We start from the raw sequence: 26,652 nt of genomic DNA on the forward strand, positions 1-26,652 counted from the left end.
AATATAGAGAAACACATTTATTCACACACACTCACACGGCGAGAGAAAGCTTCCTCGTGGTGTCTGAGAATGATAATGAGCTAAATTCTCTTTTCTCCCAACCTGAGAGCCTGAGTCCAGTCATGGCCACAGCCCCGGCTAAATCAATATCATCATCCATAATCTTTATTGTGGGATGAAACACCAGCATAAATCAGCACAAAGCCTTTCACACATCCCTCTCTTTAGCAGCCTCCAATTGCGTGCAGCACTCTCTTGGGTCAGCAACGCTTTCTTTTCAGCAGAGAAAGGTTGTCTCTCAGTGTCTCCAGTGTCTGCAGCACCTGCATGCATCATACCAGGTATTTGTTTAGTGCTTTTGATTGTGCTCTGTCTGCAGCATGTGTGAAAGGCGAGCTAAGAGAGCGGTGCAGGTGTCTGTTTGTGAGGAATGAATTGTCCTCTACCTGCAGGCGATTGGTGGAGTGGGAAGATGTTAAATCTTCCTTTGAAAAGTGTGAGTTTAAGCAGGACTGAAATGTACATGTGTATGTGAGTCGTTCTGTGTGTGTGTGTGTGTGTGTGTGTGTGTGTGTGTGTGTGTGTGTTTCTTCCAGCTCTGCTCTCTTTGAGTGTGAGTGTGAGTAATGAGGTTTGGAGAAGAAAGCTTAGCCAAATCCTCTCATCAGTCTTCACTCCTTCAATACCCAATCAGCAGGCTAATTCAATACCCAATCCCAGGTCTAATAGACCCCAGCCGAAATGAGAACCAATGAGAACCGGGCTAATGGACCTCGGGGAATAACTAGCTGGACAAAAAGTTAGTGCAAAAAGAAGGCAGAATTTATTTTTCTGTAAAGAAAATGTACTGCCTAATGATCCCAGTTTGCTGTCCAATCGCCTGCCACTATAGCTGTAAAGCAGAGGAAAAATCTCTCATTAATCTGTTTTAGACATCAGTGTCTACTTGAGCATGTCAAAGGCATGTGTGTGATGTTACATTCAAATCAGCAGCTAGAATTAAAAAAGAGAGATATTTTGGTCAATTCCCCCGGCGTCTAAGTTTAGTAGTTGTATTATAGAATTACAGCCTTGTTTCAGCGTTATACTGCGCACAGCTCTATGACATTTAACATGCAAACAGATTCACATCTCCCTCACTCATTTTTCCCTGCGGAGCTGTAAATGGTGGGTGCATAAGTGCATAGGGCTGCAGGAGTGTCCCAGCAATTGTAGTGTCACAAATTCCCCCTTCCTGACATGCACTGAATAAACTGTCACATGCATTATATAGTGTCTCCATAAAGCCTACAATCAAACAGTTACTACCTCCATCGCTTCAGTCCACTGCACCAACAACACAAACAAATCACACTGACTGCTGTGTGTCCTGGTGTTTCAGGTGAGTGTGTGTTTGTGTGTGTGATATGCTGTAAAGTGGGCTGCATACATGACCGTGTTTTCTGATATGATCATACACCATATAACCTACTATATCTTGCTCGGTTGCAATCCACATTGACCTCCCTTTCTCAACCTCCCTCGCTAAAGGCTTTTCATGGCTCATATACAGTTCCCTGCTCTTCTGCACAGTTTTGTGAGTGGTCATTAAAAGGGTACATCAGTATTTACCACATTTATTTTTGTTGTGTGGTTTCAAGTCAGATTTAATACAAGCACTGGTGTCCACCATTAAGACAGAATGTATTTAAATAAAAAAATCCATGGAGAAAATGTGCAAATGTTTCGGCCTTTTAGGTGTTGGTTGGTTGGTGTGTTTATCCTAACCTAGCAACAAACTCGAAAAATAATGATTAGGACTTCAGATCAGAATAGCTACTCTGGAGATAATTATAAAAATGTTTATCCTATATAGGTTCAGATGCGAACTCCCCACCAATCCAGAAGCGATGAAGAAATGTAACTTTTGAGTTGACTCAAAATGCAGGTCACAGGATTATTAGAGCAGGATTCTGGGATAAATAGGAAATCACTTGCTAAACCAGTGGACAAAGCACATGTGTACACCATTTAAACAACCTATAACAGCCTTAAAGCTGTTGAACATCACAAACTAATGATATACTATACAGCAGTGTGAGAGTACGTGAGGAGGAAATTTCCCTTTAATCTTCTTCATGGCTACATCATCTTTTATTGGTGGACAAAGTGAATCTCAGGCTCCAGCCTCGGCCCCGTAGAAATGACAATTGATTTGCAGGTTATTTCCTGCTTCCTGTGAGCTAATTGAAATAAAGTGGGACGGTAGACGCAGGCTCTGCAGCATCTATCAATACTGCAGTTGTACAGTAGAGAGAGCCTAGAGCCTACTGCTGTGCCTTAACCAGTCCCACAGAATATTTGTTTCATTGTTTGCCTCATCACCATGCCTAGATTTTATGTGTGTCCATGCTACCTGCTGTATAAGCCCCCTTTTAATGCCTGTAAGTAGGCAAAATAAGGCACAATATATGTCTTGTGTGTACTGTATATGCTCTGCATGTGTGTTATTGCACCTGCATATGTGCTTGTGCTGGTTGTGTTCTGTAAAGTCAGAGTCTATAGTCATGGCCATGCAAGTAGAGTTTAGTAATACACTGAATTATTTCTCTCCCTCAAAGTGTAATATCAGAAACCTTATAGTATTGGGATTGTATCAGATTTATAGAAGAGATTCCAAATGGGTGCACCCAGTGACTGTACCCACAGAGGAGAATTATGGTATTTGAGTACATATCTTTTTAGTAGGAAATAAGAATCCAGATGCCTTTGCAACCATGAATTTCTTGTCTCAAATGTAAAACACACACACACACACACACACACACACACACACACACACACACACACACACACACACACACACACACACACACACACACACACACACACACACACATTGATTAGTGCATAACCCCTTTTCTCATCAATTTAATTATGGTAAACATACCATAAATAAATATACAGCATCCAGCAGTGCACATCTGTCCCGGCGTATGTACAGCAGGAGAGAGGGAAGGAAACAACCCGTTGCTCATGTATGTAAGGCAACAGAAGAATGAGTGTCGACGTGTGTGCATGCATGTATGTGCAAGCTCAGGAGCTGCGTTTTATTTACTTATAATGTCCCAGCTGTTGTGAGCAGCTGGATTTTACACAGATTAAACAGGTGAGTGAATGGAATCACATGTACAGTACAGTGTGCTCACTTTGAGATAAATCACTTTAGGTATGTATCCTTAACAAAATATTTACTGACACTGCCCCAAGACCTGACATTTCCAGGCTACAGAGAGATTCAACTTTATTTTTAGCTTTAACACAGTATATTGTAGTACAAAGCATGGATGTCTCTAAATTAAATTTAAAATTGTGTTTTGGGAAAACTGTATTTACCTCTAAATTCCTGTAAACAACAGTTCCTCTTTCTGCAGCTTTTCTTTCAAGCCACAGTAATGATTTCAGCCAGTGTCTTCCAATGGTCTAATCAAACTCTCGTTAGACTGCAAGATACACTGAATCATCATTAAATCTATCTGCATATTACCTGTGCTGCTACAATTAGCTATGAATCTAATTTGAATCTCATTTAAATTCCTCCTATGAATCTCAATTAAACAAAGAGATTCAAACAAACAGTCATAGCATTGGAAATGTGTGGAAATGTGTCTCTCTCTCACACACACACACACACACACACACACACACACACACACACACACACACACACACACACACACACACTGTACCTGCTGTTATCATTGCTGTTGTTTTAAATGTGTTCAGTTTAATTAATTTGTTTTGATACTCAAGACAAATCCTTTACAAATCCTCATGTGGTAATTAACAATTATCGTACATTTAATAAGCACACTGAGATAATGAAACAATTAGAGAGAAACAAGCTGTTTAAAGATTGAAGCAGTGCTTTGAACTAGTGTATATGCTTTAATTGTCTTTCAGTGGCTTCCGACTTCAATGAGCAAGCAGATCGTAATAAATGTCCTCACAGCTTACAAATCAAACACCCTTCAAAGCAGAATTACAAACCAATAAATTATTACTTGTAGAAAACATAAGCTTTCGACAGCGCTGTAATACCAAAACACAAACCCCCACTCGTCCACACAAACATTGCCTTTCTCTCTGGTGTTATCACAGGGGCCAATTAGCGGGCCCTGGCTTTCTGCTAAGGCATGCGTCAGGGGACCTATAGGGAGCCTGCGAGGCTGCGAGAGGCCTCAGGGTAGCAGGAGAATTATCACTCTTTTCATCTCTCCGTCTCTTAAGCATCCTTGCATACACATATCCACTATCTGCTTGGAGCAAGCTCATTCCCTTTCTTTTTCTCTTTCCTTCTCTGGTTTTCACGCTATGCAGGCCTCCAGAACAGCGAACAAAGGACCATCCTGAATACTGCAGTATGCAAATACTTCAAGCTTATTTACTCAGGTAAGGTGGCCAAATTGGACAAGGTTCAATAAACATATGCATAACCTCCCTGTACAGATGAATCAGTCGATGGAGTTTACTCGTGACCTTTGATCCCTCTGAACTGTACCAGCAGGACAACTTTGTGTGTGTGTGTGCACTTTTAGGTAACAGAAAAGCCAAGTCATCACAATACATGCTGATCAAACTCTGCATCTGTGTTGCACTCTGTAACGTGACTATTAGTGATGGAGTGTTCAGGGAGACCTAGCAGATTGTTGGACCATGTGCTGGGCTGAACTAAGTGTGTGTTCTTGCAGAGAGTTTTATCACTATCACACTCCTTCCCACCCTCATCCTGCTTTCTTTCCTCTCATCCCTATGTGGCCCCCTGCTGAGTGCCTGGTAGGTGGCTCGTACACACACACACACACGCACACACACGCACGCACGCACGCACGCACGCACGCACGCACGCACGCACACAGTAAGCTCTCCGAAGGCTGCAGATAGCTGTAGATCCCTCTCTCTCTCCTCCATGCCACAGGGAGGAGAGAGGAAGTGGATGACAGGAGAAGAAGAGGAGAAAGAGGAGAGAGAGGGGGGCATGGCAGAACAGAATGAGTGGACACCTGTCCTCTGTCAAGCCTCTGTCTACCTGTCTGTCTGCTACACTGTGGGCTGATATGTCTTTCTTTCTGGCAGGTGGCTGAAGACTTTGAGTCAGTATAACAAGCTGAAATGTTAAACGAGACTGAATCTTCCATCTGACAGGAATAATTAAGACACAGGCAGAGAAAATAAAAAGGTTTTGGTTATGGGTTAGGAAAGTCATTATGACTATAATAATAGTTATACTAAAAGATACACGTCTGTTAGTGTAATGTGTATATCTGTTAGGATTTGTCCACCCGTTTTTTGTCCCCCCTGTGTGTGTATTTGTGTGTGACGTCGAGGGGGTTCGAGACAGCAGAGTGGAGGCAGTAGATAAGATAAGTGCTCTTTATTTCTGACAGAGTCATTTAGCTGTGGATGAAGAGAAGAGAGGAGGAGAAGACAGGGAGGAGAGAGTTATAGTTATGGAGCTGTCGGAGGTTTGGGAGTGTTGAATGAAATGAGGTCCGGAGGAGCAAAGGGAAACAAAGGTGGAGAGGGAGAGAGAGGGAGGCGTCTACGTGACCTTGCAGTCACAGAAACAGACAGATGAGGGAGGAGAACCTGTTTCCTCTAAATCATGTGCTGTGCTGTTTTTTCCCCTCTCACTGTAACTCAGTTAACATGTCAGCCTACAGGCCACTTGCTATATCTCCACTCTCCTCAGCCCACATCTCTGAATCACTGTCTCCCTCACTCTTATACCCCACAATGAGGATGTACCTGTACACACACACACACACACACACACACACACACACACACACACACACACACACACACACACACACACACACACACACACACACACACACACACACACACACACACACACACACACACACACACACACAAAAGAGATATAGAAGGTGTTTCTTTGTCATATTTTTGCTTGTACTGAGGCATCAAACTGTCACAGACCTCCTGTCTCTTATGCCATTTTCTTCTCTCCCCTTTGGTTCCTTGTATGAAGAGAAAGTATTTATTTTCATTTATCAAAGCCTTTTACCCCTGAGAGAGAGAGAGAGAAAATTGCAGTGTCTGCAATACTCAGTGTGTGTGTGTGTGTGTGTGTGTGTGTGTGTGTGTGTGTGTGTGTGTGTGTGTGTGTGTGTGTGTGTGTGTGTGTGTGTGTGTGTGAGTGTTTGTCAGGGGGATGTGGAGCAATGCCGGGGGTTATTATGAAGAGACTGAGATGCGACAGGAGATTCCTCTGATTGGGAATTAAACACCATCTTATCTATTTAAATAAACCCCATTGCAACTTCATCAACACACAAACACACACACACACACACACACACAAACACACACACTATAAATAAGAAGGCATATACAGAACGACACAAGAAAGTAAAGACATTCTCTGAATCACTGAAAAAAAACTGCAGGAGCCGGCAAATCTACAGTATGAATGTAAACAAACACAAGACCAAATTCACAAAGGGATTTGTAGTAATTAAATTGCAATGATCGCCCTATTTTAGCTTTCACTTTGAAGATGAAAAAATAGGGAGGAAAAACAGTCCTAATAGAACATGAAAAGAACATCTAATTATTCAAAGGATAGTAGTTACTGTAGGAATAAAAAACAACTTAAACAAATAAAAAGGGTTTCATGCAGTCAGCAGAATAATGCAGAGGAATCATTCAAAGCTAAAAAAAAATCATCCCATACTTTGATTTTGAATCGTCAGTGGATTACTGGTGAGCTGCACTGTGATAAACCAATCAGCTGTGATCATCCTGGCCTCTGACGCTAACCTGCTGACCTCTGACCTCTGGCTGACCAGAAGACCAGAACCTGTACTTGACCTGTGACCTTGTGGCATCTTTAATAAGCAGCTCGCTTCCCCTGCAGGAACACACAACTGCACATATGTCAGTAAGACAAGAGGCATGCAAAAGATGGATGCAGCCCAGCCATGTGTGTGTGGGTGCGAATGTGTGTGTGTGTGTGTGTGTGTGTGTGTGCATGTGTGACAGTAAATAGTGAGAAGAGAAGCAGTGATGTATGTTGGTCCTGCAGGCTGAGTCTGCAGATGTTCACCCCAGGTGGTCTGACGCTAATAACATTCCACTTTTTACAAGGCCCTTTAATTCACTCGAGATTAAGCCACATAAAATATATAGTATGGAACAGTGTGATGTATCTCTTGGCACTACCAAAACAAACGCAGTATCAGAAATTGGATTCTGAAATATGCTTTCTGTTAATTGAAATTATTACTTTCTATTTAAAACGTCTTCCGATTCATAATTTTAACAAATGTTATATAAATACGCAGCAAAAGCATAGATTTGTTTTGTTTGCAGTTTTCACACTAAAGAACTAAAGACTAAATGCTGTAATTAGAAATTGCTGCCCCTCATGTACATTATGTCATTAATACCCTATTTATTGCACCTGCTGTGTGACTTTTGTGCTTTGATGCTTGATTTGATCTATTTAATGGATCGGATGAGGGACCTGATGAAGCCTGTGGCCAAATTCAGTATTCAAACAATTACCCCATGTGCGACATTAAACATGGATTACAGACAAGTGATACAAGCACCCTTGTGTGTGATGAATTACCGTACTTCAAAAACATGTAGTGTTACAGTCTGATGCCTTAGGCGTATTGTAGAAATAACTATTTCTTGTGATGAGTTCACTACCACTTTTTAAAAGTTGCATTTGTGTGTTTGAAAAGGAGAAAGAGACAGAGAGGGTTTACATGGAGACCATATGGCCCCTTTTTCCCCTTAAATTTGCACAGGCAGAACATTGTGTTCACACAAGCCAAAAGTGAGCATGCTTGTACTGTTTGCTCCTCCTTCCCTTGTGCCTCCTCCCTCTCTCCCCCTTTCTGTCCCCATGTGAGTATCCACCTTGAACCAGAACAGATCAGAAAGTGAAAGAGGGAGATGAGGACAGTGCAGCACCCTTCCTACTGTACATCCCATGTGTATAGTGGGAAAAAAGAGATTTGGAGGATGGTGGTAACTTCTTAAGGGAGTAAATCAAAAGAAAGCCACTGCACAAGCACTCAGGCACTACTAATATGATATATTTTATTAATAGAAATAGTCAATCTTGAATAGAAATTTGTCTTATTGAAGTAACAAGATAAAAAAACTGAAATAAGTACAACAAATGAATGTGTGTAATGTATGACGAGAATTAAAAGCTAAAACATTATTCACAGAGGAAAAAACATATTACAAAGCATGCAGCTTACATTACTGATGTTTCTAGAAAGCAAGTAGGGAAAGATAGACCAGAGCAAAGACCAGACTCATGCTAGACAGTCTTTGGCAATACCACATGCCACACAAAACACACACTCACAGTTGCAGTGTTGACTTTGTGTTCTAGTGCAGTTAATGTGTACACAATTTATCTTCCCAGAGTTGCTATTCCAGTTGCTTTCATAATTATAGTACTGGTAAGACTGCGGACAGCAGGGTCGTGCCTCTGTTGAATACAGCATTAATACACACAAACACACACACACCAACACACACACACACACACACACACACACACACACACACACACACACACACACACAGCTAATAATAAAAAATAGTTACTCTTTAAACAGCAACCACCCCCTCAAACATTTACAGAGTAACTGCTGATTCTCGATCTTTTGTTATCATATTCCCTCTGCAGCAGGAAGCCCGACTGACTCAACTTCTCTCAATAGTCTCATTGTAAAGACACCTTGAGTCAGTTAGTGGCCGCTGTCTTTAGTGAATAAGAGTTCAGACTGTCGGAAAAGAAACCACAGCTTGTCTCCTTCCCACTGCTCTCTTCTTCCAGCCCATTTAAAGCATTTTCCCCATTTTTTCTTTTTTTTGTCATTTGTCATGAATCTTTAATAAGCCTTTTCAAGTGAGTGGGCAGGTTGAGACTCTACAGAGCACTGAGCCGGTCTGCTGAAACACATATTCTGAAGTAACTTATACAGATGCTGGACAGGTTTGGACCCTGTATACATCCCAGGACCTCTCTAATACTTGTGTCTGATAGGCAACTAAAGTTAACAGTTATGTGCTATGTCTGAATTTCTAGGCCATCTGGCTGAAAAGACAAGAAAAAACGTTTAAAGTCTGCATTACAACAATATTTCCATCTACCTTCTGACAAAAATAAAAGATGCTTTTAATTAAATTCCAGCATTGTTTGGTATCTGAAATAGCTGCATGCAGAGCCATCAGTATGTTTGGTCTCCTGTTTAGACTGAGAGGAAATCTATCAGCAGGAACCCAAAAGAGAGAGAGAGAGAGAGAGAGAGAGAGAGAGAGAGAGAGAGAGAGAGAGAGAGAGAGAGAGAGAGAAGTGACGGTTGTGCATCTCTTTCTCTGTCATGACACAAATGCATTTGATTGTGCAGGCGTGCACTCAGCACACACACACACACACACACACCTCCAACAGTAAATAAAGCAGTGCAGTCCGGTCAAAATCACAGTAAACCACACAAACGACTACCATCTGTCTCTTTGTCTTTGCCTGTAGGAGTCAATGAGCCTCACTGCCAACAGTTCATACGACACTGCCCAAACACAATGACATTCAACATCATGGTTTAAAAAATGAAAGAATAAAATATCTGTGAAGGGGTACAGGCTATTCATTATTCCTCTCCCTCTCTCTTATCCCTCTCTCGTTTCCTCGGTCCCTCCTTCTCTTCCTGTAAATGAGTGATTTATCAGCCTTAATTGCTGGCAGTGGTTCATGTGGTCATGTGACCACAACATGACAGCATGTGATAAATACACCCTGAAAATTAAACCCTGCTTTGCAAACAGAAACAGGCATTGCTTGCATCGCATCTGCAGAGCGAGAGTGTATTCGGATGCTAACACAAATAGAATTTGTCTAATAAAAGCATCGCTTTAGTAACAAAATCTCAGCTCACGATGTGCTTTAAAAGCAAAATGTTGTCGTAATAAAAGACATATATCAAAGTGAGGCAAAGGGCAGAAGGGAAAAATGTACAATCAATAATGATAGACCAAGTAAATCTATTGTTATAAGGTGTTTCACAACGGTGCCCCTTAAACACACACACGATCACACACACGATCACACACGCGCGCACACACACACACACACACACACACACACACACACACACACACACACACACACACACAGTCTACAGTAGAATCTATCTCACGTGTTTCCTCCTCACAGCGTTCAGCAGCAGGATGCAGACTGAAGGGCCTGCAGTGCTCAGTTCATGCATCTTATTGTTACATGGAGCCAGTTCTCAACCAATGACCTTTTTATTCACCACGCTATACATTGTTAAAATAATATATGAGGTGCCTCAGCCAAAGCCACTTCATTGTATTGTGTTACTGTATACACAGTGTGTGTGTGTGTGTGTGTGTGCAAAAAAACCGCACAAGAGCAAATACATGTTTGACGATACTGTAAGAGACCGAACAAAAGCATTTAAAAAAATATATCAACAATGTGTGTGTGTGTGTGTGTGTAGTAACATGCAACTAATAGTCGCACATTTGTAAGTATAATTTTGCATGTTGTGACTGATGAAAGTAGATTCACATAATAAGTAGTGCAGTGTATATTCTGCCCACATCCTTGTGCTCCTTGTTTATAGACAGGCAGTAAAACACATTTATTGCTGCTGTCATGTGACAAATGCTTTTTCTGAATGTAAAGCCATCTTCAATTTTGGTGGATCAAAATTTTAAAAACAGGAAGAAAAAAAACAATAGAAACGTACAGGCAACAATATTAAAAAAAAAGTTGATATTTTGGAAGATTTACCTTTGATCCTGTATTTTAATTGATTCTATTCTTTTCTATTTTGCTCCCGGGCCGCTCAATTATTTACAAAAAGTAAAATGATGAAGCTTAGAGTCAGATTTTAACTACACAAAGAGAGAATCTTTTCCAAATGCTTTTTAAAAACAGTTTAGAGATAAACCTGTTCAAGCTGTCGCAGCACACACACAAACAGAAATGCAAGAATATAATTTAACCTTTATTCATCCAGTTTAAACATACTTTAATATCAGTGTTTTAGCTAGAAAACCTGCAACATTTCTGCAACAATAATTAACTTCCCCTCAAAAACTATAAACTATTACCCTCAATATTTAAATTGCAATCCACTAATGAGCTACTTAGACTCAAACCTGATCTCTGTTTTGTTGTCTCTATAAGCTCATATAAATACAATTTATCCATGATAAATGGGTGAATGGGTGATCTGCAACCATTTTGCTGCCACACTAATCTCTTATTCTGATGAAACACAGAATTCAGGAGACAGAATGAGAAGGACAGACAGAGAGGAGGGACGGAGGCAGACAGCAGATAGAAAAGCATGGAGCCAATCTTGCTGTCTACCTGACAGACTGTCTGTCTACCTGCAACATGTTAAACATTTGACCTCTGCAGGAGTTGTACTAAAAATGAGATAAGATGATTCCACAGTTTGGACAACAACACAAGCATCTATTCAGAAACTGAGTGTGTGCGCTGCTTGTGTGTATTGTATATTTTTGCAGGTTTGCATATTGCATATATGAATGCTTGTGTATAAACAGGTAAAAGGGGGAAGGGACAGCAGAGTGACTCCAGCACCTCTGCACCTTCCCTTCCTCCTCCTTATTTATTTGTCTGTATTAGTTAGCTCCTTCTCAGCACTTAAAATTAATGTCATCCAGCAGAAAATAGAGGCTGAAAGCTCAAATTCAGCACTTTCCCAGCAGCCTGGTTATTTATCAAGCTAACAAGGAGAAGATGCATCCCGTTTCAGCCGGGCCCAGGAAATATGTGCCATTAAAGCCCAGAGCTGGTGTTTGAGAGCCAGGGAATACAAGTAAGAGTGTCAGGGAGAGGGGATGGACGGCATCGCCAGCAATATGGATGCAGAGAGACCAGCAGACACATTTATATAAGAGACAATAGATACACTCGAGTAGAAGCATGAGGAGCTAGAGGAAACACACATTCTGTCTACCAACAGCACAGCCACAATACATATTCTGCATGTGCTGCATGTGTGTATACGAAGTGCTGATCAGCTCATGGCTATAAAAGACGATCCTTTAGGGGATACAGAAGACATAGTTTGGAGCTTTGAATAAATCATGTGCTGCCAGAGTGAGCTTAGCACTAATTTTCTCTTTAGAAGCTAGGTGTTGAAACACGTCCTGAGGACTGTTAGTATTGTGCCGTGTTAACATCTCTATAGCGTCAGGAGCTAACGCCGGAGTGTTGGAATTCAATTAGACACTGGGTGCAGCGCTAAGCAGCTAGCATTGGGCAGTCACCGCAAGGAACAGAGAGGAGGGGACGGTGACGCGAGGGGAGCGAGGAAGTAGTGTATATATGTGTGTGTGTTTGTGAGTGTGTAAGGGGAAGGAGGCCGTGGGTGAGAGGAAGGCCCTGGGCTGCTGGCTGCGGTGATTCAGGAGAATACATTATATCAAACTAACCTCCGGCTGATCGCAAGTTCCTTTTTCAATCATGCTGTGAACACACAGTCACAACCTGAGGACAACAGTGGCTCTGAGGCTCTCACTCACACACATACACACACACACACACACACACACACACACACACACACACACACACACACACACACACACACACACACACACACACACACACTGGTAACAGCTTTACAACTAATTATATTTGAATAAAACAACACAATTCAGGCTTAAACACTTGAAATATCGGAGAGAAAATTGTATATTAACATAAGTTAAAAAGAAGAGCGCGTTGATGTTTAGAGGTTTGGCTCGGGGGTGCAGCTTTCTCCTCAAGTATCATCTACTCTGGGTTTAGAAGAAAGCAAAAACACATAACACATTTTGAAAAACAATCCAAATCTAAACACAGTTGTCGTGTGTTCAGTGTGTGTATCTTTCCAACTGCAGCGAGTGAAACCTTCTTTCTTTTTTGTCATTTATTTCTAATCCAGGCCCCAATTCTACCAGGCCAAATAATGAGCATACATCCTGTTCATATCCTCCCTGTCATTTGGATTTTCTGGATTGAGGGATGACGTCCGTGTCACTATCAAGACTCTAACAGTGTAACGAGTCTCACACTGAGCAGCTAGTAGTTATAAATATCCCAGGCAATAAATGGATAGTGAAGTGTGTCAAACTGTGGATGGAGGAGCAGATCCTTGTCGCTGCAGAATACAAAGGAACCCAACACAGCTGCAATGTTTTATAAGTGACAAATCAATGTTTGAATTAAGGGCGGGCCATACATTAATATGTACTATTTGTCATCTGAAATCATATTGTGGATTTTTGCTTCAATATCAGAAATCATAATATACAGTTTTGTTGTCTACATTGATACTATATTCAGTCACATTTTCTCTGCCGAGTATTTTGTGAGAAGTTGAAATTTTCTTCAGTTGATTCCTATCATCACGTAGTCCAATGTGATCAATCCTAAACAGATATCAATATATACATTAATATTAGTCTTCTAGTTGATATTTTTCATTTTTGATGCCATATTTAATGCTTTGATAATAAGCACCATGTAACGGCAAAAAGCTTTTTACGTGTTTACATGCAAACATATAAATATATGCTCTCTTTCTTCCTCCCTGGTATACTCACACAACTTGATGTGTCTGCGTGCGTGTGCGCATGTGTCCTTCCTCCTCTTCCGTGTCTACAAAAACCTGACCTGCCTGCTGTCAGCCACAGAGGCACCTTGCATGCCTGCGCCCCCTCCCCTCTGAGTGGCCAACTCACCCCGTCACCACGAGGGGAAGATGAGTAGGAAGAGGTGGAGGTGGTGGAGGGATGGCGGGGGGATGACGGGGAGGGGCAGCTGGAAGGAATCGTGGATGCGTGGTGGGTGGGTGGGGGCTCTGAAGCTTCCTCTAATGTGCCCTCTCCACTCCCCTGCCTGTGACCTCAGAGCTCCTGACAGCCAGAAAGTGCTGAAGCATGCAGGTGTCCTAACGCTGCAGCCACACACATGCGAGCGCGCAAACACGTGCTCCACATACACACACACACACACACACACACATGCAGGTGTCCTACCTTAGCAGCCTGCGTTCTTTCAAGTTTTAACTCTTTCCTCACCTCCATCCTCACTGTATCAATACGTCACATAACAAATGACGTGTATCAAGTGCATGATGCTTTCTATTGTTGTCTTTTCTCTTTATTTTATTTTGTTTTTTTCTTCCTGTTTTTAAAATTTTGATCCGCCAAAACTGAAGATGGCTTTACATTCAGAAAAAGCATTTGTCACATGACAGCAGCAATAAATGTGTTTTACTGCCTGTCTATAAACAAGGAACACAAGGATGTGGGCAGAATATACACTGCACTACTGATTATGTGAATCTTCTTTCATCAGTCACAACATGCAAAATTATACTTACAAATGTACGACTATCAGTTGCACACAAACAAACACACACACACACACACACACACACACACACACACACACACACACACGTTGATATATATATATATATATATATATATATACATTTTTAAATACTTTTGTTCGGTCTCTTACAGTATCGTCAAACATGTATTTGCTCCTGTGCGTTTTTTTGGCACAAATTCAAACACACACACACACACACACACACACACACACACACACACACACACACACACACACACACACACACACACACACACACACACACACACACACACATGCAGGTGTCCTACCTTAGCAGCCTGCGTTCTTTCAAGTTTTAACTCTTTTCTCACCTCCATCCTCACTGTATCAATACGTCACATAAAAAATCGTGCATGATGCTTTCTATTTTTAATTAGTCAGCAGTATAAAAAAAATTGACAGTGATGGAGTGCAAAGCAAAGGCAAAACAAGCATGTGCTTCACAATGCTGAGCGCATGAGGAAAGTAGAGTATACTGTCTGCAGTAAAATTAGCCGATGCTGATGCTGTAGTTTCCTCTGTCCAGCCTCTCTACTGTACAGTGTAAAACCTGAGGTGTCCAGAGAGTGTCCTGTGCTGTCTCTGTGTGTTTGTGTGTGTGTGTGTGTGTGCGTGTGTGTGTGTGTGCGTGCGTGTGCGGGGGCGCGTGTGTGTGTGTGTGTGTGTGTGTGAGGGGGGTTAGGGTAAGAGAGTTGTATTACAGTGGTGATGAGTCGCCTGGCTGCGAGGCTGATACCTCAGCAGCACCCAGCATTGACCAGGCCTTTAAATAAAGCCTTCGATCCTCCAGCAGCAGAGAAGGTCACCGCGTGCCTCTGGTTACCCTGCCTGTCTGTCTGCATCCACGGCCAGGAGCCCTCCTGCCATCCCTTCCTCCCTTCCTCCCTTCCCCTCACCTCCTCACCTCCTCCTGTTCTCTGTGTGCATGTCTGCATTCAAATCCAGGTGCCTTCCTGTCCTCAATCCCTTATCTCCTTCCCTCGCTTTGCCTCGATTCCTTCCATCCATCCTTCCTCTCCAGCTATTTTTCGACTGGCAACGTGAGAGCGCAAAAAACTAGCCCTCGCTTTCCCCGGCCTCGCTCTATCATCCCCGGCCATCCACTGCTATCCGTTCATCTGTGTGTCAGCCAGAAAAAAGAAAAAAAAAAGAATGCACAGTGTTTGTCTCCGCAGAGAGAGCTGGGAGAGTGAAAGAGGTTGAAGGGTCAAGACAAAACTTTTGGCCTCATCCCATGAGCACTGCGCATGTCACCCTCCTGTCAATCAAGTAGCACTGTCAGAGCCCCAAAACAGAGAGCTGCATAACATCACACACAACAAAAGTTGAGAGAGCGTTTGATCGAGCTAAATATAAAGTGAGAAAAAGATCTGATAGTGAAACACTCCCCGTTGTCTGCCTTATTAAATGAGATCAATACATACAAGTGGTTTGTGGTTTTGATTTCACTCAGAAGACTTCATGTCTGAGGTACATGTCATTATACAAACTTGTGTCAGATTTATACTAAAATATCCGGATGTCATTAAACTACAGATGTAAGGCTCCTGTTTGATTTTGATTGGATTGTATTGAAATTGTTTGGATAAAGAACAAAAAGCAGGTAACAGAGAATGTGATTTTCATATTTATTATTCACATTTCTACTTCTCTGACTAAACTATAAAATCAAACATTAACAATGGTTTTAAAGATAAAGAATTGTGCAGTAATTCTGTTCAGCATTGACTAGCTGTATATTTTATATTGTAGTATATCTCAAATGTTTGCTTGGATGCAACCCATTTTTTTTTTTGTAAATGTAAGGTGGACTTTTTCGGGTACAAACTTGAATCAAGGAGTTTGATACTTATTTTGTGTATACAATGTAAATTAAAAGAATAATATAAATTACTTATTATTAATTCTGGCAACATCATTGTAATGGATCAGTTACCAAACACAGTATTATTAAAAGCTTAGTGTGAACATTATGTATTTTGATATACATGCAGCAGACGTGAAATAAAATTGTCAAACTTCTGCAACACTAAACTTCAGTTTTAGTTTTAAATATTTTAAGAATGTCAATGTACTAAATGAATTTGTGTTTTGTAAAGGAGAGTCGAAGATTAGAAACTGAGCAGGAGAAGTTACCTCAGACTCCAGGGTGGTGGGGCGGAGAAGTCACAACTCTCTATCACAGATGGAGGAATTTTCTTGACGTCCTGCGAAGACAGGAAACCGAAAACGTGTTATAAAACCCACACTGTGATCCAACAACACAGGAAACCACTGTAGTTATAACACACTTTGAACATTAAGTAATGGTTATTTGTTTCCAAACGGACCATGAATTTAAAGAAAGGTATAGAGAGAAAAGATGAAGTCACAAATTACTGGGGACACAGAGTAATATTAGTCATTTTAAATACAAATTAAACTGAACAATACATTTGTGGTAGTCATATTTTTTCCAACGAGATGAGTTCATAGAATGCTATTAAGCAATTTGAAAATACATCAAATATTTAAAAAATGTATTTAAATTCAAGGAAAACAATTTAGATGAAAAGTTTAAAACTATTCAAAATCATGATAAATAAACTTATACTATATATACATATACTGTAGGCTATAAAACAGCACCAAACCTAAACATACAACACAAAAACAAAATTCTATTTTAAATATTTCAAATATTTCAACCAATCAGATATCAGTTATTTGATATGAATGGAAGGTTTGGATTTGTTTTGAAATATGGCTGATTCTCATTAATACATTTGATGTACCTCATTCTCCAAGAGATAGATACAGATACACACACATGCGCACACACACACACACACACACACACACACACACACACACACACACACACACACACACACACACACACACACACACACACACACACTACATGGTATTTCAAAAGCAAAATCAATACACATGAAAAGTATATCTGAAATAAATTTCACGTTACATTATGTTATGATAATGTTTGATAATATGTAATATTATAACCACCCCATCCTCAAATTTTAAGTGCATTATTTCAAATAATTTAACAAAAAAATAGATTAATTGTCTTAGTTCAAAAATGACTGTAATAAGCAGGTTGGTCAGTCGGTTTATGAGGACCATATCTACACGTTTACATTAATTTGGGTGCATGCATGTCTGAGAGCAGGGTATTCACACATCCGTGTAAGGATAATTCACACATGTGTGCATCACTGTCGATGAACACATGCCAGAGACGACCGTGGATAAAGAAAACCTGCTTTAAAAACCTGAAAAACCTTTCGCTGGGCTTCAGTAGAGCGAAATGAGGCGAAGGAGCGACAAAGTATATTAATGCCCCCCAAATCCATCTTTAAGCAACAATGAGTGCCATTCATTTCCCTGTAATCCGATTCACACTGGGACCAAATGGACTCTGACCCATTCAGCTACATAGGAGCTCCCATTGACAGACCTACAGCAGAGACAAGTCTGCTGTCACCTGAAAAAATACTCTGAAACATCAACATGGACAAACCAGACTCTCAGATGTACCTAAACTAGAATTTACAGTTTCAGCCCCATAGAAATCAATCTGCACATAATTACACGCACCTATAGGGGAAGACAAACAAAGAGCTGTACACTGGGCCAGACACACACACACACACACACACACACACACACACACACACACACACACACACACACACACACACACACACACACACACACACACACACACACACACACACACACACACACACACACACACACACATAGGGGAAGTAAGGCCTATGTGCAGAGGGGCTGCTACATGGCAGCAGTGTGTGGGGGTCAAGGCCTTTCCCAGGTACAAATAAAAAGGGAGAGAAGAGACTTTGGAAGAGCTGAACAACACGGTGGGTCACCTTGCCTGGCAAAAAGATCAATGTCTGTTTGACTGGTTGAGAGACAGAGCAAAACAGAGAGAGAGAGGCTGACTGCAGTAGAAGGGTAAATCACCTCGCTCGCTTCATTGAGATGCAGGTAAAACACACAGGGGTCGGGCTCGGCTCCAGCTCCACCCTGCATAACACAAACTTGTGCACGCACAGACTTAAACACGCACACATAGACAAACATGCACACACACAGCCGCATAATGCACTCAGTTTCCCGCTGCCACTGTCCAAAACACACCACTCCACTGACTCTGTGCCCTGCAATTCAACTCACTGTTGAAAACATCAACACAGCCTCCGCTATGTTTATCTGTCAGAAGATTGTGATCACATATAATTAAATCATAATTAGCTTTCATCTATTGCCCTTTAGTGATGCATTCTGAGGAGGGCTTCCTATACGAGCAAATGCAAATCTAGTGTTTGAATTCTACTGCAAGGAAAACCATAAAACATATTACATGTGCCTGTATGCACATTCTTTTACAGCTGAGCATTTACAGTAATCTCAATTCAACACAAGACTATAGGATTGGATTCAGACAATCACATTACGTCCTCTCTGCTCATGCTTCTATTTGCTGGAATAAATCACCATGTAAAGCCAATAAGATACATATAGAGGCAGCAGCACAAACCATCTTTACAGCTGCTGCATTCTTACCACATGCACAGGCACGACAGGAGGGGACAAGTTAAATTATTAGGGTTTCAAATAAATGACACATAACTCAGGACACTGCAAGAGAGAGAGAGAGAGAGAGAGAGAACGAGAGAGAGAGAGAGAGAGAGAGAGAGAGAAAGAGAGAGAACAAGAGAGAGGGACAGAGGGAGAGAAGCTCTGGCATTGCAGGTCTAGATGATGGACGGACCACAGAGGAACATAAATGCAGCTGATTTAAATCACTTTAAATGTAAATGTTTATCGCGTGGAGTGATGCAGATGCGGATTGAGTGGAAGAGATTGAAATTGTTTCCTCTTTTGAATGCGAATATGTTTTTAACCTGGGGAGAAAAGAAAATGAACGTACACAAAAAAATATTGTGTTTCAAAATGACTGCATTTTTCACTATACAAAACAAATTGTTTTTTTATTCAGCGATAGTTGTTAGCCTTTAATGAAATGTTAACGTAGTGGATTGAATATATTATCATATATTATTATTACCGACACCTTAATTATACTTTTTGAGGTAATATTTAAGACATAAACTGTTTACTTACTCCTCTCAACTGATTATAAAAAAACACTTCCTATTAGAGCTTTAATAAATCAAAACTATTTGAGCAACTTGAAGCTACTCTTAAATTAAGTAGTTTATTACTGCCTGGAATTTTTTGCACCTTTTGAGTTTTTCTATGCTAAGTGAGACATTGTTTGTTTTTCTTATTCAGATTTCCTTTGCGTTGACATAAAAAGCTACACGCCTCATAATGTCATGATCAAATGACTCATTCCTATAGACCTAATGCATTCAGTTAGAGCACATCTATACCCTTCCTCCACAAGGTGAAATAAAAGACAATGCAGGCTGGTTATTGAGCACTCACACAAATAGACACTAAAAAGTGCCCACATCCTTTGTCCTATTAATTCTGAGGCATTAAAACGAAGTACATGATGATGATTCAAATGTCAATACTGATACATTTCAAAGTGATTTCCCATAGTTGACCTGAAAGAGAGAGTCCAATATTGTGACAGCAGACAACTACATTATCTTTAATAACCTAATCATTGGACAGACTGCAAATGATCACAGTGCAGAAGTCAATATAGTGGGCCGGAGAATAGAATTACAATTCGTACTGGTAAGATTAATAATGTGGTGTGTCTGTGTTCTATATGTGCACACGTTTTCATACTGTAAAAATGAAAGAGAGAAAGCAAAAGGCGGAGAAAGTAGCACTGAATCTGCTGAGAAATGAAGAGGAAGCGCTGAATATTGTTTCCTGTGCCTTCTGTCCTCCTTCAACACAGGAAGTGAATCAGTGCTACTGAATCCTCCTGCCCCTTGGTGTGTCTCAAAGTCAAAACACACACACACACACAAGCAGAAATTGTCCCACACAATTTCCACCCCTATACAATGATCAGCATTTTTCCACTATAAACATTCTTACATATTAAATAAGGGAGCAGAAACACTGGAAACCGATGAACCATGACACAAAGTCTGTCACAGGTAAGACTGTCCTGAGCTAAACTCTGAGACTATCTGCCTTGCAGAAGAAAGGGGGTGCCGTGAAAGTATAGCATCTCCAGTTCTAGGTTATAACACAAATGTAATTAAATAGCACACTATATTGACCTAATCAGATAGGAAGGCCATAAATTAGTGGACACATGCTCACTAAAAGGCCCTCTCCTCTCAGCTAGGACGCATCTCTGATCGTTTATCATCTGAAAGGAGCAGGAAGGCAGCCAGCATCTCCCTCTCTCTCTTTCTCTCTGTATTGCTCTCTCTATCCCTCTTGCTCTATCTCTGTCTCTCACTCACTTTTAATCACAGAGAAAATCATTCCTTCAGGCATGAGAGGATCATGCTCTCCCATCTTGTCCCTCACTCTGGGCTTTCATGGGAGCCAATGCGCGCCAGGTGACTGTGTGTGTGTGTGTGTGTGTGTGTGTGTGTGTGTGTGTGTGTGTGTGTGTGTGTGTGTGTATGTGTGTGTATGTGTGTGAGACACTGTTGTACAGGTGAGACACAGATCAAATACAGAGTCTTTACAGTCTTTGTCTTAAACTCTGCGTTTAGACACACACACCATCGCCGTGTGCCTTTTAAAGTTTTCATGAGCTACACAAATAAAACAACTTCTCCTTATGTTCACACACACAGCACATGCAAGCACTCCGACTGACAAAGGTCCTACAGTGGGAAAAGATAATATCCCTCCTTTATACACACACACACACACACACACACACACACACACACACACACACACACACACACACACACACACACACACACACACACACACACACACACACACACACACACACACACACGTATGGTGGCAGTGACCTTGTGCAGCCTAACCCAGACCCTGTAGCTTTTATCTCAGCCATACTGCTGTTTAGGATGCACTGAGTTCATCAGGCTGCTGCAGGTCAGAGCACAGGCAGGTTTGACTGTAAGCTATGGAGCTGTCAGTCGCTACAAAACCAAATTACTCTGAGTGCCTTCTGTGGCTTTTCTCTTTTAGTCTTATTGGCATTTTTTTTTTTTTAAATCAAAGTGAAATAAAGGATGTACAGTTTATTTTCAGATGGAATCATTTGCAGGAAGTCAAAATTCTTATTTTTAAAGTTAGACATATGTATGTAGCCTATTATCCTATATTTGACTGTTTTTTGTCATCTAGACCTTTGTCTCTGGTCGATTTTTAAATGAAACTTTCCACAGACAATATTCAACAAGTGGACAGCTACTGAGTAAAAAGTGCAAGTTTACTCTAAAGTCAATCATTAACTCCACCTTTCTAGGACAGCTGCAGTATAATTACTAGGCCCTGGGGCAAATAATGAAATTATATTAGAAAAAATGAGCATTGTAGTCTGATTCTCTTAAAAAAAATTTTTTTAGTTTTTTCTGTCTTTTAATTACGCAACAGGTGAGGAACATGCATTTTTTTTCTTGAGAAGCAAAAGAAGAGAAAACACTTTGGAAAATTTCGCCGTGTATTTTTTTTAGGGGACAAAAAAAAGAAGGAAGAACGCTTAATGAGTCAAAGTATAAAATGACTGCAGTACATACATTTGCGCTGGACTTGATCTTGGAGCTGTTATGAATCAAGAACACGCGCCTTGTGCGCAACATCTGTATCGCGCTTCATTCAAAACCAGATGTGAACCAGATTGACATTTTGTTCTTCTGTTTATATTTCAGTTTAGATCGAGGGGAGATGATAGGGCTCAGGGTGTGTGGTGTCGCCTCAGAGACACAGTGAAAAACAGCAGGCAAAACTCAAAAGAACAAGAACTAAAAAGAACAAGAACAAACATTATCAGAATATATTTGTTCCATTCATGAAGGTTTATTGATGAATGGTATATTTATTAAATTTCATTTTTAAGAGTGAACACGATGTCTGCCAGTTAACTGTACTGTCCACACAATACATTTTACTGTTAAGAAATCATCACAAAAGACGTATGGCTGCATGATGCTTTGCTTAATTATTCTACAGCACCGGGAGAACATATCATTTCTATTTTCCAAACAGTTCACAGTTTATTTACCGAATAACACCCATAGGGTTCTGGGTTTACTTAATTAAGTTCCTTAAATGAAAGGAAAACACATTAACAACGAAATGCAAGAAGAACAGGTCATTTGTTGCAACAAGTTTGCGTGACAAAGTGGCCTATCTCTCATTTATTTCAGGACATGCATCATAATCTGCTTCTGTTGAAGCATTTTATCTTCAGCCCCACTTGTTGATCGCTATAATCTATTTAGTCTTTGCATTTGTCAAGAAAAATATAATTGTTTCTACTAAATAGTCTGATGCTGCTCACCTTGGTGGTATGTTGTCTTTGAGTACAAATCAATATCGACTACAACGTTGCTTTATTCCACAATGTCATTTTCCTCAAAGGGCTACAAAGGCAGCCTATAAATGTTGAAGGGTCCATGGGAACCTTTATGAAAGCAAAGTGACGGATGAATGCACCTGTTCACACGTTTTTTTTGTTTAGTTTTTTTTTTTTTTTTTTTTTTACAAAATAAATCCCAAAAGGTGATGAGGCTGAACAATCATGATATAATACAATCATCATACACAAGTTCTCAAAAACAAGGAAAAAGAAAAAAAAAAGTCAAAACACAATCCGCGCATGACCAGCATGCATGGCTTCACATAACCGTTACACTCTGACATCCATTTTATAAATATCCAAACTTCTGAGTTTGGATATTTTTTTCACAAGACAAATAGGATGGGCGATATGAAAATGAGATCATTCATATCAAAATTATATTGACTTTAAACAAAGAACTAAAATAAATTCAAATCAAAAATAAAGCTGCTGTGCCCGAGGACAGTTGGATTTCATTAAACTAATTTGGGTAAAGGGAGCAGGATGGACGAGGCGCATGGTGAGGCTTGTAAGGGCGGACTTATAGGATAGGCTACTCAGCAAAGTGTTTAGTCATTTTATGCAGCATCGCGAATTAGACAGAAATCCTTTAAAATGTTTGTGGAAGCCGAATTCTTATTCGGTCATTTAAACAGGCCTATTTGTTAGGCTCTATCATTTAAACGTGATAAAACATAAATCAAACAAGATCCTCACCCCGAAACTGAAATAGGCTACTTTTGAAATACAGAAAAGTGTAAAACTCTTTTGTCTAAAGCTGCTTAAACGCAAGCAAGCACAACCGATTTTAGCTGCGTGCAGATTAAAAGTTTTTTTTTTCTCTCTTTTTTTCTGTTTCTTTGTGAGGGTCGGTTATTAAAACTTTTTCAGCGCCGAGACTCACATGAAAAACTCCGGGGATGAGGGGTTGTTGTCGCTGCTGGATCCTCCGTTTTCTCTGAAGCCGGTGCTGATCAGCTTCTCGTATTTCTCCTTGTAGGCGTCCCTCTCCCTGGCCAGCCGGGAGATCTCCTGCTTGAGGTGGTCCACCTGCTGAATCAGTTGCGTCTTCTCTCCCTCCAAGACGTGCCGCTGCTGGACCCGCTTGTACCGGCAGGACTGGGCATAGCCTCTGTTCTTTAGTGTCCTCCTCTTCTGTTTCAGACGGATCACCTCTTCCTTGCTGACCCCCCGGAGCTGCCGGTTCAATTCCCGCACCGACATGGTCACCAGCTGCTCGTCCGAGAACCGGTCTTCCAGGCGCAGGTGCTGGTGGTTTCCCCCCATGCCGCCGCCGGATTGAGACCCGGAGGAGGGATGGTGTGCCCCTGTGTGGTGGTGGTGATGGTGATGGTGGTGGTGGGGATTCCCGTTCTGAGCTGCGGCTGCAGCGATAACCGCGGATACCACGGCGGCCGCTGATCCCATCTCCTCCCCGGCCATGGCGCCTCCTGCCCCGGCTGCGCCGCCGAACTGCTGCCCCCTGGCATAGCCATCGAAGGTCTGGAGCTGGTGACTGCTGCTGATCAGCGCCTCTACGGCGTCCTCCGGGCTAAAGCCCAGAGCCTCGGGGTTCAACTGCTGTTGGTACCCGGTCATCCAGTAGAAATCCTCCAAGTGTGCCTTCTGTTCGCTCCCTGATCCCGGACTGGGCGCCGAGAAGCTTGGCGAGGGGGGAACCGAGCTGCAAGGCGTGCTCATCGGGGTGGAAGATAGGGATCCCCCGGCGACCAGGCGGCTGCACTGGCTGATGCTGCGATCGGGCTCCACCGGCTCCTTTTTCACTTCAAACTTCATCAGATCGAAGTCATTAACATATTCCATGGCCAGGGGACTGGTGGGCAGGTCGGAGTTGCTCATTGCCAGCTCTGATGCCATCCTCTTGCTGTTGACAGTCCTCCAAAGGGGGTGAGGAGCACCTGTCAAAGTGGGCTGCTGAGACACGCACTGAGCCAGCTTGATTTCTTTATTTATTTTCTTCAAAACCGGAGAAAAAGTGGATTTTCACGCACTAATTGCGCAGCGCAGGTTTTGGTTTTGTGAGTCGATAAGTTTTTTTTTTCTTCAGTCTGTGTTGCACAGACGCATTGGAGCAGCGCTGTTTCCTCCCTCTCTCCCAGCGTGCGGGTGTCTGAGCGCCGCTGTCTCTGTTTCTACCATTTAACACTTCATGGCTCCTTTTAGGATTAGTGCGCCAAATTGAAGAGGTTCACGCACGTGTCCCGGGCAAATAGTTGCTTTGTGGAGGAAAAAAAACTCCACCCTAGGATTGATAGATTTTTTTTCTAAGGCGTCAGTCAGCCGACGAGTTAAAAAGCATTGCTTAGTTTTATAGGCGCCCTGACGTCAGGACTGAAATATGAAATTGACTGAGACTCAGCCAATGAGGAGCCCAGCCTGGGGACGTAATTAGCATAACAGTATAGAAACCAAAGTTTTCTGAACTGTCCAAGCCCATCAGCAGATTGACACATGAGACTTAATATTCATTCTTTTGCCACTTTTCATGAAATAGAACTAAAGCAGCAAAATAAAACAGATTCCGAGGATTGACAGAATCAGGTAAATGCATGTGTAGCCTCATCTTTTAGCAAGTCATTATACTTTCAACACCTATATTACATTTTTTCCATCATCGTAATAATTGCATTACTCAATTTTTAGAGTCATATTTGTCAACAATATTGTTTTTTCAGAATAGTCTGTTAGTCAGGCATCTTAATCCAGCTCTCATTAGTGTCTTGATATAGCGAAACTTTGCACAGGTGCATTTCATTAACTATATAGGCAGATTTATAATTAAGGAGTCAAAGTGATCTTAAAACTCGTCTCAGACAAGACAACCGTTTTAGTTACTCTTACCCAAACATCTTGGAATTGAATGCATTAAAATGCATCTGAACGATTCTCACTGAGCGATGGATAAACTACTAGCAGAAATTTACTACAGATTACTACAGATATTGCGGATCGTTGTGTGTGGAGGGTGAAAGCGTTTGAAAAGAGCATGGATCTGGTTGAATGACATTGTTTGGAAACCCAACGTCGCCACCTTTCGGTATAAAATAATACTTCATGTGGCTTTTATAAGGGTCTCTATGTAGCTTTTGTGTCCGTTACAATTGCTCTGGGCAAATGGTTTTCTGCTTTAAATGTAAAAATCAATTTGCTCTTGTAGAGCATCGTCTGCTCTCTTTTAGTTGTTCTGCTGAATATGAAGATTACTTGACAGGACAAACATTTACTTCCATGACTCCTTATGACAAAAAGAACATTTGTGATTTCAAAACAAACGAAAAGACAAAAAAAAAAAAGCAGTCATTACTATACAGAAGTCATTTTTCTTCAAGGAGAACTGCAAACACGTTTTCTTTCACCTGTGTCCCGCATGGTAATTCACATTTAATGCAAGTCCTTGTCAACATAAAATCATTTTTTCTAATGGAATACCCTGTTGTGACAACACCTCCATCTGTGTCCTTCTGGAGTCTACAGTCTCATTCCCATGTCTCTCTCTCTCTCTCTCTCTCTCTCTCTCTCTCTCTAGCTCTCCTGGAGCACATTCCTCAGGAGTGGTGGCACACAAGAACAAACAATAAGGAGGGCTATACACATAGGACTGGAG

General features: G+C 41.3%; 1 protein-coding gene across 1 annotated transcript in view; it reads right to left on the reverse strand.

Moving 5' to 3' along the window:
• The window catches only part of mafb (v-maf avian musculoaponeurotic fibrosarcoma oncogene homolog b (paralog b)), a 43,685-nt gene extending 18,354 nt beyond the window's left edge, over positions 1–25,331 (reverse strand). The window contains exons 1-2 of the mRNA XM_039807854.1: positions 23,932–25,331; positions 16,646–16,716 (exon numbers count right to left, since the gene is read on the reverse strand). Of these exons, the coding sequence (XP_039663788.1) occupies positions 16,689–16,716; positions 23,932–24,905 (1,002 nt within the window). The 5' untranslated portion in view covers positions 24,906–25,331 and the 3' untranslated portion in view covers positions 16,646–16,688. The remainder of the gene's footprint in view (positions 1–16,645; positions 16,717–23,931) is intronic.
• Between the last annotated feature and the right edge of the window lie 1,321 nt (positions 25,332–26,652).

Source organism: Perca fluviatilis, chromosome 8 (genome assembly GCF_010015445.1).
Source record: "Perca fluviatilis chromosome 8, GENO_Pfluv_1.0, whole genome shotgun sequence".
Classification (NCBI taxonomy): domain Eukaryota; kingdom Metazoa; phylum Chordata; class Actinopteri; order Perciformes; family Percidae; genus Perca; species Perca fluviatilis.